Here is a 12813-nt window from a genome sequence, read left to right as displayed (position 1 = left end):
TGTTCCTGACCATGTTAACTGCCACACAGACTGCTATACGTTGGTCTGACATGAAACTGCACTCATGTTTTTCAAAGGACCTGAACAGCTGAAAGTAATATTTTTGTCTGATGCTAAAAGGGAAAGGTTTCAGTTTTTTAAAGACACCTCTTAAATCTAGTCACCATTGAAAAAGTTACTCCCAGATGTGAAATGTCTAGTTTTCCACATAATGGAAAGGTATTGAAAAATAAATAAAGTGAGACTGAATCAGATATAGTAAGATAATTATGTTTACTACATATAGTCCTTGTTCAACAATCTTTGTTTCTGAGCACTGAGCAAACAGAATAAGGAGAATGGGAAGAACCTCGCCTTTAACCAACCTGCTCAAAGGACCTGTCACAGTTGGGCAAAGGTCTTAAAGGACTTGTGTGTAGGATTTAGTGGCATCTACTGGTGAGGTTGCAGATTCCAACCAAGTGAATACCGCTTTGCTCACTCTTCCTTTGCAAGAATGTAGAAAGCATTTGTGTCACCAAGTTCAAGCTGACACTTAAAAGTACAAAAGTGAAAGGCCTCTCTAGAAAGGACACATCGTGCAGACAATTTATTAACATAATGCTTATGGCCATGTCTGTGGTTGGAGTTGAAGTATAAAAACACGATAAAACACAACAGTACAATACATAAATGCTTTGTATTTGGTAGACTTAAAGGTGTAAAATGATCAGAAACACTTGGAAATCTGTTCTTTCAGGAGATATGAAAAAGTTATTTTATTTTAACATGATGTTGAACTCAAAAGATTTCTTCTTAATGATTTACATTGTTTACATCACTCTTGGATATCAGAATTGGAGGATACAGTATGTTACTCAATAAAAACAATACAACTCATAATTGTGTGATAATAATAACCAATTGGTTGAAAGGAGATAAAGACAACACAAATTAACAATTCAAATACTAATGAATGATTAATGAATAATTATGTGAAAACAAGTATGATTGTCAGCAGTATCTTGTTGTATTGGCTTACTCACAAATTTAATTTGAAAACAACAAAACTCACTTGTGTGGATACAATAACAGATTGGTAAATATAGATAATAAAACTTAACAGTTTCAATACTTGAGAACCATAAAGCCTTCTTCACCCTTTATGTCTAAAATATTATTTCAGAGGTTGTCATGGCAAAAAGAAAACCTGATACTTTTACAGTTTCATTCATTCCCTCTGAGGTTAAACTTCTCTGTATAATCTTCATTATGTTTTGGCAGCTACAAGCACATGAGCATCTTCACAGAACGATTACATAACTAAAACTACGCCAAAATACAAACATGGAATACAGGATGTTCAGTTGCAATTTAAAAAAAATCATTTTACAAGTTCACAAAGAAATATGAATCACCCTCTCACAACTCTTTGATCGACTTTTACTTCATGAAAACAATTTAATTTACAGAAATCCCCACATACCAACTTTGTAGATGAGTCATTGATTTGAAATGAAAATTCATCCTTTTAAAACATTTTTTGACTCACTAAATTCTCCATGTCACTATTGTTCTATTGTTAAATTTCATGTCTCCCGTGCAGTTTGTAATAATTCATTGACTTCCCCTGTCAATGGTGAAATATTTAAATGTCACTGAATGTTGTTTTATAGGAGTCTGATTAGGAATAATCATGTGAAAACAAGTATCATGATTTTCAGCACTGTTGTGGTTTTATTGGCTTTAACACAAATTATCCAAACTTTTAATTGCTTGTTCCTTAGAGTATGTTTTCCATTCGCTGGGAATTGCACTATTATTCTGGAATTTTAAATGATAGTGGTCTTCCAGTTCCTTCTCAAATCGGCTCACAAACCATTTCCAATATTCCAGCTTAGACTCATCAGGGGTAATTGCCCAGTTAGCAAAATGTAGGCCAGCAGTACGGTACTTTTTGTAGGGAATGCTCAATTCTGAATTGTGTGTTGGGTGGAAACATCCATCACTTGCAACATTTGTTGTGCAGAACTCAATACCAAAGTCCACTGAGTTTTTTATGTGCACTCCATTAACTGCCATAGATCGATGAAAAGGCACGCTGTGGTCCCCTTCGTGATCATCTATGGTGTTGGTGCAAACAGCTGAACAGAACGGACACTTTACCCAGCAGCAGTTACACAGGTGTTTGATGAGGATTTCTTCAGAATTCATCCAGAATTCCTCGATCTTATCCAGTGAGAGGCTGCTCACTTCCTGTATGACGGACTCGAAACCTTTCTCTATCTCTTCCTTAAGAAAGTCAATTTTTGTTATGTCTCTGAAGTTTTGACAACAAACAGTGTCGAATGTTAGCTCATCTGTTAGCAAACTGGAAAATTCCTCCACCCACTTGTCTGGGCCTCCTGCTTTTCCTTGCATTTTCTCTGTTGCAGTAAATAAAGCTTGACTCACATCTTTTTTGATGTCTTCCACATTTCTTTTGAGTATATTTAGTGCTTCCCCTCTTTGTTCTCTGCAAATGTATTTCTGTACTTCTCCTCTTATGTATGTCTCTGCTTGCTTCCTTGGGTGTCGGATGTAGGTGATAAAGCCGTTAAAGTCCTCTTCCGCTGCGAGTGACTTCAACATATGTGTCTCCAAGTTCGACCTGTTCCCATTGAATGCTGGGAAATTCTTCTTCATCACTCCAGCGAGATTGATGGCAGTCCTGTTACAGACGGCCTTAACAGTGGAACTCTTCAGCTTGTCACAGATCAGTTCTCCAAGCACAACAGCAGATGAGCTTCCTTTGCAATAGCTTTTGAAAATGTTGTAATAATGCTCTTTCTTGCTTTCTACATAGGAGTGTGCATCATTGTTCCCTTTGAATTTCTTGTGGGACTCTGAAAGCCAGCTCTCTGCTCTGTGAAATACATACAGTAAGAGATCAACTGTGAACTCCTTCTTCAGAGCATATTTCAACTGTGATTCAAATTCTGTCACCTTTCGTTTTACATTGTTGATCAGTTCTTGCAAGTAAGTTGGGCTGTAGCCTCTTGTAGCTACAGGTTTGCTCATAATAGACTCAAGGGACTGTTCTTCAACATTGTCAATGAAGGATCTAATCAGTTCCTGTTCTTTATATTTTAATACACTATTTGATGTGAGTGGTGTCCTTTGTTTTTTTGGCTCAGATCTAAAAACACTTTGAAAAGACCCCCACATTGTTGACCATAAACTACTACTTTGTTCTTTTGTGTTTGTGTTTTGTCTGTTATCTTCTTGAGATTGTTGGGTTGCATCTGAGGGATCGTGACGCTTGCTCAGAGATACATAATGAGCGTAATCACCAGCCTCTGCCATCTGTTTGTATATGCCACTCTTCTTGGATTCATGGATTAGAGCCCAATCCAAACCAAGATCGTGGAGGACTGTTGATTGATCTTCTTCATAGTTGATGTCCTCAATAGGTTTTGTATCTGCAATTAGTTCTCTAACCAAGCCAGTCCAAACAAAGTTGAACTGTTTTTCAAGTTCCTTCTCATCTTTTTTCTTGTCCTTTAACTGATGAGCAAGTTCTTTGCTCTTTTGTAGCAGCTTGTTCTCAAACTCTATCTTCTTAGCATCAAGCTTTTTACAAGCATGTTTCTGCTGGATCACTTCATCCAGTTTTCTTTGAACTCTTTTCACCTGTTCATCATGAAAATCCTGGATTTTGTTTTCAAATCGACCTCGCCACTGAACCAACATTTCTTTGTCTCTGTCATCATCAAAGTATGTTGCCATTGCTTTTTTGATTTCCTCATAGATTTTGTACGATTCTTGATTAAGATAACTGAGCTCGACCTTGTCAAGTCTTCCATTTTCAATTTTGGTATGAAGCCCGTTCTCAATGGCCTCCATATTTCTCCTCAGGGTCCAGGTCCAGTTCCAATACTCAACCTCAAGTTTTCTGTACACTGCAACTTCAAGTGTGTTTTTGAAACTGAAAACAAATTGTTCGTTCATCAGGGCATTCCACAAGTCCTGAATTTTGTTTTTGAACCCAGAGAGAGTAATCCCAGCTGACTGTGAAGCTTTTGAGAGGATGATGGTCTTCAGCTGTTGGACACTCTCACTATAACCTGGATTAGGAGGAGCCATAGGTGGACTTCCCTCCCAAAGCTGGGCAAAGTATTTCACATCTTTCTGCACATCAAATGCAATGACGTCACTGAAGCACTCTGCATTGAAGACCTCCTCTTTGGCTGCTAGTTTGGCCATCTGGTCCAGTTTTTCTTGCAGTCGTCGCTTCCCATCCATGTTTTTCTCTGTAGCATCAATATCTGTAACATTCTGGTGAACAAATAAACAACTTGGAGAAAGTTTAATTTTCTTCATCCTCATGAAAGCCTGAACAACAATCTGCAGAACATCTTGCATCTCAGCTGGATTCTCTCCAAAGATGTTGATCAGTGTCATGTCTCCCAGACCAACAACAAATGTTGCCAGTTCATTGTCGTGTTGGAGAGTGGCTTTACCTTCCAACTCAAGAGCACGCAGTCCTTCAGTGTCCACCACTAGCACGTAGTCAAACTTATAGTCTTTCTTGATCTCCTCTGATACTTCGACCAGCTGCATGAATGCACCTTTGGTGCACCTGCCAGCACTCACTGCAAACTGCAACCCAAACATGGCATTCAGCATTGTTGATTTTCCACTGCTTTGTACGCCTAACACTGACAAAACAAAAACTCTCTTGTTATCCAGTTTCTTGATGACTTCATCTAAAAGACCAGAGATCCAGGTTAAAGGTACATGACCTGCATCACCATCCATCAGCTCCATTGGTTGTCCTGATATCATCAGCTCTGCAGCCAGTTCAGGGTATTTAGACCAGTCAGTCTGTCCCCTCTTTGTTTGTTTCTGCAGAGTTGTATGAGTTTCATAGATCTGTCCCATCTCTCTGAAGATGTGCTCCAAGCCAAAAGTTGCTGACTGTACTTTTGTTGATATTTCATCAAGCTCAGTTTGCTTGTTTTTTAGCAGAGCAGTCTTGTCCTGGTGCTTATCCTTCTTCAAAGCCAAGAGCTCAGTCCACTTTTCATCATAAGTTTGGAGATTTGAAGCAAGATCGTCTGTGGAGAGAGCATCTAAGAAGATCTGAGTCCATTTCAGAAAATACTCTTTTTCTGTTGCTGACAAAGATGAGAGGCTTTCAATGAACAGCTTCATCGGTCCACTAAAGGAAGCATTGCATTGTTCTTGTCGTATTTGCATCAGTTTCTTTTGCTTTTGGCATTTCTCATTCTCAATGTTTTCTTTGAGGTGATAAAGTTCTTTGTTGATTTTGCACCATTCATGCCACAATTGGCCTTGACAAGGAAAAAATGTATCTTTGATCTTTGAAACATCCATCTCCTGAAGCAAGTCCACAATTTTCATTGCAGCAGACTTTCCGTTTTGGCAGACTTTGTCGTCTTCATCCACTTTGACTCCAGAAACTTCAGCCATAGATTCAAGCTGGAAGGATGAATGTGGTCCAGACAAAATCTTTCCAATGATTTTTTTCAGTTCTTCAGATACATCAGAGTGGCTTTTGTTGTTCAACCCCATTTTGTATTTCCCCTTTTTCATCTGGACAGCATCACCATCGTTCTCAGCAATTAGAATAATGAGAGGTTTTGGAGACTTGTAAAGTGCTGAGATCACTGCAGTGCTTTTGTCACCTTGCTCCAGAGTTGGTACAAGAACAACATTGACTGAAGATTTGTCAGTTAGTATGTCACGCTGTTTTACAATTGAAAGAGCATCACCATGAAGATTACAGAAGGCAATGCAGTCAGCGAAGGCATCATTGGCTTTTCCAGCAGGGCAGTACCAGGCAATCTCTGCCACTCCATCCATCAGATGGCGAGACTTGGTGCTACCTGGGCAGTTTCTGTGGAAGAAGGTGTTGTGGCGATCGTTGATCAAAGTGTTCATCAGCTGAGATTTAGACAGAGATGGTGAACCCAGGCGGAGAAATGACACCAAGGGTGTCTCAGCTTTGCAGATGGGCATACTCTTCATGGTGACAATGTTTGAATTATCTCTCATTTCAGTTACCTTCCATGTTTTTCTTATTTGTCTGAATGTCCACAGAGGACAGTCAATATCCATTGTGACTGGATCAGGAACAAGCAAAGGTAAAGCGTACTGACATTGTGATAGCTTTGTAATCATGTTCTGCTTCAAAAAGCTGTCTGAGCAGTGAAATACTGCCATTTGAACATCCATTGGATGCACGTGAGTCTTGAGTTTTGAGTCAACATTGGTGCTGTAAAGAGCATCATCATCATCGTCTGTATCATCATTGATGGACTCTTCAACAGGCTTTGAGAAGCTCACCTCGGGGCTGTCTTGTCTCACAGGAATATATCTGGCTCTGTAGTCCAACATCATCAACCTCTGAAGAAAAGTATGAGCTACATCTTTCTCAGATGTTTCACGGTCCTGTTTTACAGGTGGACCTACTTTGAGAAAATCTGCTGGTGACAATTTCTGTTCCTGTTTGTCTCGAAGCTCAAGTCTTTCAAGCAGTGTTTCAGTTTCTCTTTGATATTGTTTCTTCCTGTTGTTGTCTTCAGAAAACAAATTCTGTAAATAAGTTAAAAAGCATGTGTTCTATATTGAAAATTATAACTTTTAGATATAAAGTAAAGCGTGGTAAAACTACTACATTTGGAGTTTCTTACCTTATCCATGTTTCCACTCATGTCCATATCAAAGGTGCCTGTCGAAGAATAATCAATTGTATCAAACGAGAATTAATCTAAAGACAAGCAATGCACTTTTAAAGAAATATGTTTTTGTTTATTCAAAAATGTTTACTCTATTGACCATTTTTTGTCATAGTAATATTCATTAAAATGTTACCTTTCTCAGGGGCAGCAGATTGTACAGGCTTGATTTCAGATTCTTCTTCCATTGTTGTGTTGTCATCATTCTTTGCATGTTCAACATCAGCAGGTCGTTTCACCGCATCACACTATGAAAACAAATAATGTAATAGTTAACCACCCTTCTTCCATATTGGGCCATCAGGCCTAAGCAAAATCACAAAGTTATAGCTATTTTATAATATAATTCTTTTTCGCAAATACACTACATGTATTATAATAATGTTTCCCTATCAGCTTATTTTCTCATTGCACAGCTCCTGTCTTCCTCTGTTGCTCTGCCTTCAGCCTGCAGCAGTGCTTTTTAGGGCAACAGGCTTTCATCCAATCAGATTTTTTCTCTCTCCGATGTCTCTATGTTTCTCAAGCAGTTTAAGCAAGCGTTTGCGGATTAAAGTACACGGAGAGTGAACGTTATGATTGATTGTCATGGTCTTCAACAAATCAGATCTTTAGTTTGACAAGCTGCGCGGATTCTTTGACGTGCAGCGCCTGCGAGATGGCATGGACGTGTTTGATTGGTCAGTGGCCCAGCATGACCATTAACATGCGCTGTGATTGGTCAGTGGGGAACGAAGCGCGACTAGAAACTTCTAGCTTCTACCTAGAACCAAAAAGATACCTTGCTGGTGGATTATAACTTGCTTGTGTACTGATGACGCCTTTCACACAGAAGATTACGGAAATTTGGTGAGTGAAATACTGAATTTGTAACTTTTTTTTTTACATCTGCAGTCGTATTTAATCAGATCGGTGTGTGCCCAGCTGACCGAGAGGCGTTGTATAATTGTGCCTTGCTCGGTGGGGGAGTCCTGCTCAACAGCAGCGTCTTCCTTTTTTGCGTCATTCTGATGTAGCAGCTCAGTGGGTCCGATGTTCACACACATTGTGGACTGTATGAACGCAACGTGTATTGAGTGGGTCGGTCTGTGACAGTGAGTCCCATGACACTTTTCCCCCCCAGTCCGGCCTTGATGTAGACAATACGGCACTCATTGAAGGCCTAAGTTTAAAACCCATGTCCTACCACTGCCATCTAGTGCAGGGGTGTCAAATATACAGAGAAAAAAAAAGGTTGTTTTTTTTCGATCAAAATTAACAGAGCTGGAATTTGAACCTCTGATCCTCTGCTTGTAACTCAGACATGCTACCCATTGATCCACAGTCACAATTGATCTGGGCACTGATATTACTCGAGATATTGCTCAACTAGCCATATTCATTGGTGGTGTTGGAGAGGTTTTGGTGGTCACCGAGGAGTTCCATGAGTTGATCCCCCATGACAGACACCATTAGACCTAATTACATTTTTAGCCCTGTCATAGAAGCGCTACGCTTCAGATCAGAGTGGACTGGACCCGTGCTGTCTCAGTGGGGCTACAGACGGTGCTCCATCAATGATCGGGAGAAAAACAGACGTCGTGACAAAATTCAGGGAGAAAGTACAAGCTGCAAATGGAGGATAATGTTTTTGGACATTTCACTGTATTTTTCACCGCAAGGCTTTGTGTTGCAAGTTGTTAAAAATGGATCACGTCATGAAAATGTTGTCACAAACGCGTCACAAAGCAAGAAAATCTGCAAAAGATAGCTCAGGCAGATAAAAAGTGGGCTGATGTCTAATTTTTGGTGTTTATGTATCTAGTTGATTGTTGAAAGAACTTAAAACATGGTTTTTCATCCAAAAACCTTCACCATTGATTTAAACAGAGAAATATTGTTGTTATTTATGTGTTATTATGCTTTGATTTTACTGGTCCGGCCCACTTGAGATCATAATGTGAAGCATGTGGCCCCTTTCCTAAAATGAGTTTGACACCCCTGATCTAGTGAATCGCCACATTAATGATGTGAAGGGATTGCGTGCTCCAGTGACCTGGGGTCAACCTTACCTATATCATAAAATTGTAAAGCTAGTAGGAGCTGGAGAAGTGTTGGAACAGCAAAATCCCTCTCACTTCCATGTTTGATTGCTGGTCCAACCTTCCCATTGAGGTATGTGACAGACTCCTTTGTGAATCTTTACGCTGTGAAAACTCGCCGTCATAGAACTCAATTGGGTTTAACCTATCTCTAATTTTCCTGCAAGGAACGCTTTCCTCTAACCCCCATCCAGCGAAGATATGCAGCCATGTTGTCAATAAAATGGAGATAAACCTCCTCCAGAGGTGGTTTAAATATAACTGCTTATTCAGGTTTAGTCTAGGTTTAAAATAACTGGTGCAACAGATTTGATTTTAATCTAGATTTAAATGGAAATAAAACCGATTACCAAAGGGTTAGATTTACCCAGGATTAATTGTAAACTGAGGTTAAACTAGGTTTAAAGTTTGGTGCAACTGGATTAAAAGACAAACCTGGTTTGAACCTGGTTTAAGAGTTAATTCTTGTTGGTGCAACCCAGCCATAGTGAGGCATCCAGATAGCCAGGGTTTTCCGGGCACTGCCAACTGTTAAGAGGCCCCGGGGTAGAAACATTCTGGAGGGATTATATATCCCGTCTGACCTGGGAATGCCTTGAGGTTCCCCAAATAGAGTTGGAAAATGTAAACGTAAAACATCTCACACTTACCTCATCTTCAGCTGCACTCTCCTCCTGCTCGCCCCCTGCAGGGAAAAGTGACAGAAAGCAGAATCAAGCATACAAGTTGTGGGTCACTTAACCTTTCCATGATTGGTCATTGTTCCACATGATGGATCTCCTCCACACCAATATGTGTTTTACCTTATTTATAATTATCCAGATTTTGCAGAAATGCAATGCATTATTTAAAGATTTTATCTCACGCTCTTTAGTACACTGTAAACCTGAATAAGTTAGCAGAACTCAAAAAATTTAGGGCAATCAATTGCCTTACATTTTTTGAGTTGATGAACTTAAAAGTCAAAGGTTTCCAGAACTTAAAAGGGTAGATGACTTGCTACTTGTACCTTTTGATTACAGTTAAATTAAAATGCTCATTTAGCTCAACTCAAATATTTGAAGTTAATATGACTTACAGTTTCTGTTAATGCAACTCAATTATTTTCAGTTATTATTAAACCACTGGAATGAGTCACAGAACTTAAAAAAAATGAGTACACAACCACACCATTCTGTGTTAACCAAACTCAATGTTTATTAGTTTGCATTGTCATTGTTTTAAGTACACATTTCTCAAAAATGTTGAATTAGTTTACTTAAAAACATGTGACTTGAAACTTAAATTTTTTGTGGCAATCGATTGCCTTAAATACATTGAGTTTAACAAACTCAACGTATTTTAAAGTCATGAACATCTCTATTGAACCGTATTTTCTTGCCCACTCCCTTTTAGCACACTGCAATATTAAAATTAAAGAGAAAAATTAAAAAAAAAACATTTATAAATTAAAATAAATAGACCAAAAATAATTTTAAAATATACTTAAGCAACTTTAGATGATTCTAACATTTGACCTCTTTTTCCGACAGAAAGCCTATACATCCCCTATCACCTGCTGTAGTAATCCACATAAACATTCAAAAAAAGAATTCCGTTGGAGAACATGAGAGAAACAATACAACATGCTTATGTGACGAGTTCACGTGACCTGTTGTGAAAACGCACAAAGAAATTACACAATACACAAATAACGCTGGTCATTATTTGACACACTTGACATGTGCAAATGTAGAGGCCCTCGCCGTTGACCTTGAAGAACACGGCCTATAGTGTCTAAATAACTGTATTCTGGAGGTGAAAGAAGCTGCGCACAACTTACACTTCCAGATCACTTTGGAACCATCAACCTAAATGGCAAAGAAAAAAATGACAAAGTTAAGACCACCATCTAAAACTTTTTAAACAGAATTGCTCATACTTAATACAACAACAAATTAGTTACTAGTAGCTTACCAAAACATAATCATGGACTACAGCTAACACTGCTATAAAATGACATGTTTTCAATTTGTTTTATATAACTTTTATAGATGGAAAATATCAATTAAATACTTATTAGTTAACATGTTTTTAGACAAAACTTGGACTGATTTTTAGACCAATCATCATTTTTTTTTGCAAGCAAATACAAAGTTAAGTAAAATATGATCTGTGCCGTGCTAAAGGTTAAACATCAATTAGGATGATGGTATTCATGAACAGAACACATTCATGAATTGTTGACTTGAATACAGCAAAACGTTATATTTTTATCAAACAGGCTAGCTGATGTGTATGATTTAGGGTTAGCATATTGTCAGAGAGAGAGAGAGAGAGAGAGAGAGAGAGAGAGAGAGAGAGAGAGAGAGAGAGAGAGAGAGAGAGAGATTTGATGCATACAGCTTACATGCAAGTCTCAATAACACCATTTAATATTTACGTTGCAGGGTCCAACAATAATGTGCTTTTTTATTTGCCACGGTATAACTACATGTCTTGAGTAACTTACTTAGCTTGACAAAACCTGTCTGAAGTTTGGTGGCGTTAGCGCAGAACAAAAGTCTAAGTTAGTGTAGTCTAATCTTTATCTGCAACTAGGCAGAAAGTCCAGATTTACACCAAAATGAATGAACAGAATGACGTGCATAAAAACAAAAGAAATGCCAGAGATGCAAGTGACGGCAAGTTTGATGCAGAAACACCGGGCGCTACTCCTGGACCAACCGAGAAGCACGGGAGGACAGTATTTGATTTAATTAGCTTGTTTGACTGAAAATAAGACCGTGGTTTCAAGTCCGGGATTCACCGTTAAGTTACGTTAGCGAGCGGACGTTCGTTGACCGCATTTTTCTCAGTCGAACAAGTTAGTGGAATACTGTCCGCCGTGCTCCTCGGCTTGTCTGATATGAACCGTCAAGTAACGTTAGCTAGAGTACGTGCTAACGTACGTTAGCCAACGTCAAGTAACGTTAGTTAGATTACATAGGTTAGCACACACGTTAGCCGCCACTTGCATCTCTGAGTACGTTCCTTAACCGCATTTTTCTCAGTCGAAAAAGCGAGTGTCAGCTGTGCGCCTCGGCTGGTGCGATATACACCGTCAAGTAACGTTAGCTAGAGTACACACTAACGTACGTTAGCACGTACTCTAGCTAACGTTACTTGACGTTAGCTATGGTACGTTAGCACGTACCAGCAGGTACGTTAGCACGTAACGTTCCGCCACCTGCGTCTCTGAGTTCAAACCAGCCACCGCTTAAGTAGAGAGACACACTGGCAGAGAAGACTGAAGTCTCAGTCAAAGCAAAGCAAAAGTCCGGAATTTTTTTGTTGTTGTTGTTTTGTTTTTTTTAAGTTTTACGTTTTTGAGGTTTGGCAACTGGCTGATTGTAACAATTCAACTTCACACATTACATATATCAACGTATATACAGTATATATAAACACTTATGATTTCACTCACCTTGAAAACAGTCTGAGCCGATGATGACACGAAGCCTGGTCCAAAAGGGTGCAGGACGGAAGGAAAGTCTACTTCACCGCCTAATTCCCATAATGCACTTTGATAACGGTCGCTAAAAAGTGATGACTACTTCCTTAATGTGAATTTTCAGCTTAACGTTTTATTTGTCATTAATATGTTGCTAACTTTGTGAGATTTGATTGTATTTCAGCATGTGCTATATAAATTAGGTTCGTTTTTAAATCATCCCTGTTTGAAACAATATAAATAACATGACTATCATTCTTAGTATGTAATTACTTAATTATATTAAGTTGTACTTAAGTTATGTTTTTAAGTTATGCCTACTTATAAACAAAATAGTTCCATTAAATCAAACATCTTCAGTTAATATTACTCAAAAAGGAAGAACATGTTACAGCAACTTGACATAATTAAGTTCATGGAACTTTTTCTATAACTTTGAGTAAACACTACATAAGGCTGAATTATACTTCTGCAACTCCAACTCTGGCTGGCCACGCAGTCGGATTGACGGACTCATTTTGATTTTTAGTTCCCATGC

The 12813-nt window shown here is 38.7% G+C and overlaps 1 protein-coding gene across 1 annotated transcript; it reads right to left on the bottom strand.

Annotated features, from left to right (window-relative positions):
- Positions 1–1693: 1693 nt before the first annotated feature.
- Positions 1694–12297, bottom strand: LOC137786972 (interferon-induced very large GTPase 1-like). The gene is made up of 6 exons (XM_068579131.1): positions 12249–12297; positions 10626–10653; positions 9454–9488; positions 6859–6970; positions 6678–6715; positions 1694–6579 (listed from the first exon to the last, which is right to left on the bottom strand). The coding sequence occupies exons 4-6, from the start codon at positions 6908–6910 to the stop codon at positions 1726–1728; spliced, it is 4944 nt and encodes a 1647-aa protein (XP_068435232.1). The 5' UTR covers positions 6911–6970; positions 9454–9488; positions 10626–10653; positions 12249–12297; the 3' UTR covers positions 1694–1725.
- Between the last annotated feature and the right edge of the window lie 516 nt (positions 12298–12813).

The sequence above is a fragment of the Clinocottus analis genome, unplaced genomic scaffold (genome assembly GCF_023055335.1).
Source record: "Clinocottus analis isolate CAN_PGR_092001 unplaced genomic scaffold, fCliAna1.0.p SCAF_16, whole genome shotgun sequence".
Taxonomy (NCBI): domain Eukaryota; kingdom Metazoa; phylum Chordata; class Actinopteri; order Perciformes; family Cottidae; genus Clinocottus; species Clinocottus analis.
This window is presented reverse-complemented; position numbering and strand designations above follow the sequence as displayed.

Excerpts from the sequence above, each read along its gene's own strand:
- LOC137786972 (XM_068579131.1), bottom strand. The coding sequence starts at position 6,910 with ATGGAAGAAGAATCTGAAATCAAGCCTGTACAATCTGCTGCCCCTGAG. Across the intron at positions 6,716-6,858 it reads ATCTGCTGCCCCTGAGAAAG|GCACCTTTGATATGGACATG; the intron begins GTAACATTTTAA and ends ATTCTTCGACAG. Across the intron at positions 6,580-6,677 it reads TGAGTGGAAACATGGATAAG|AATTTGTTTTCTGAAGACAA; the intron begins GTAAGAAACTCC and ends ACTTATTTACAG.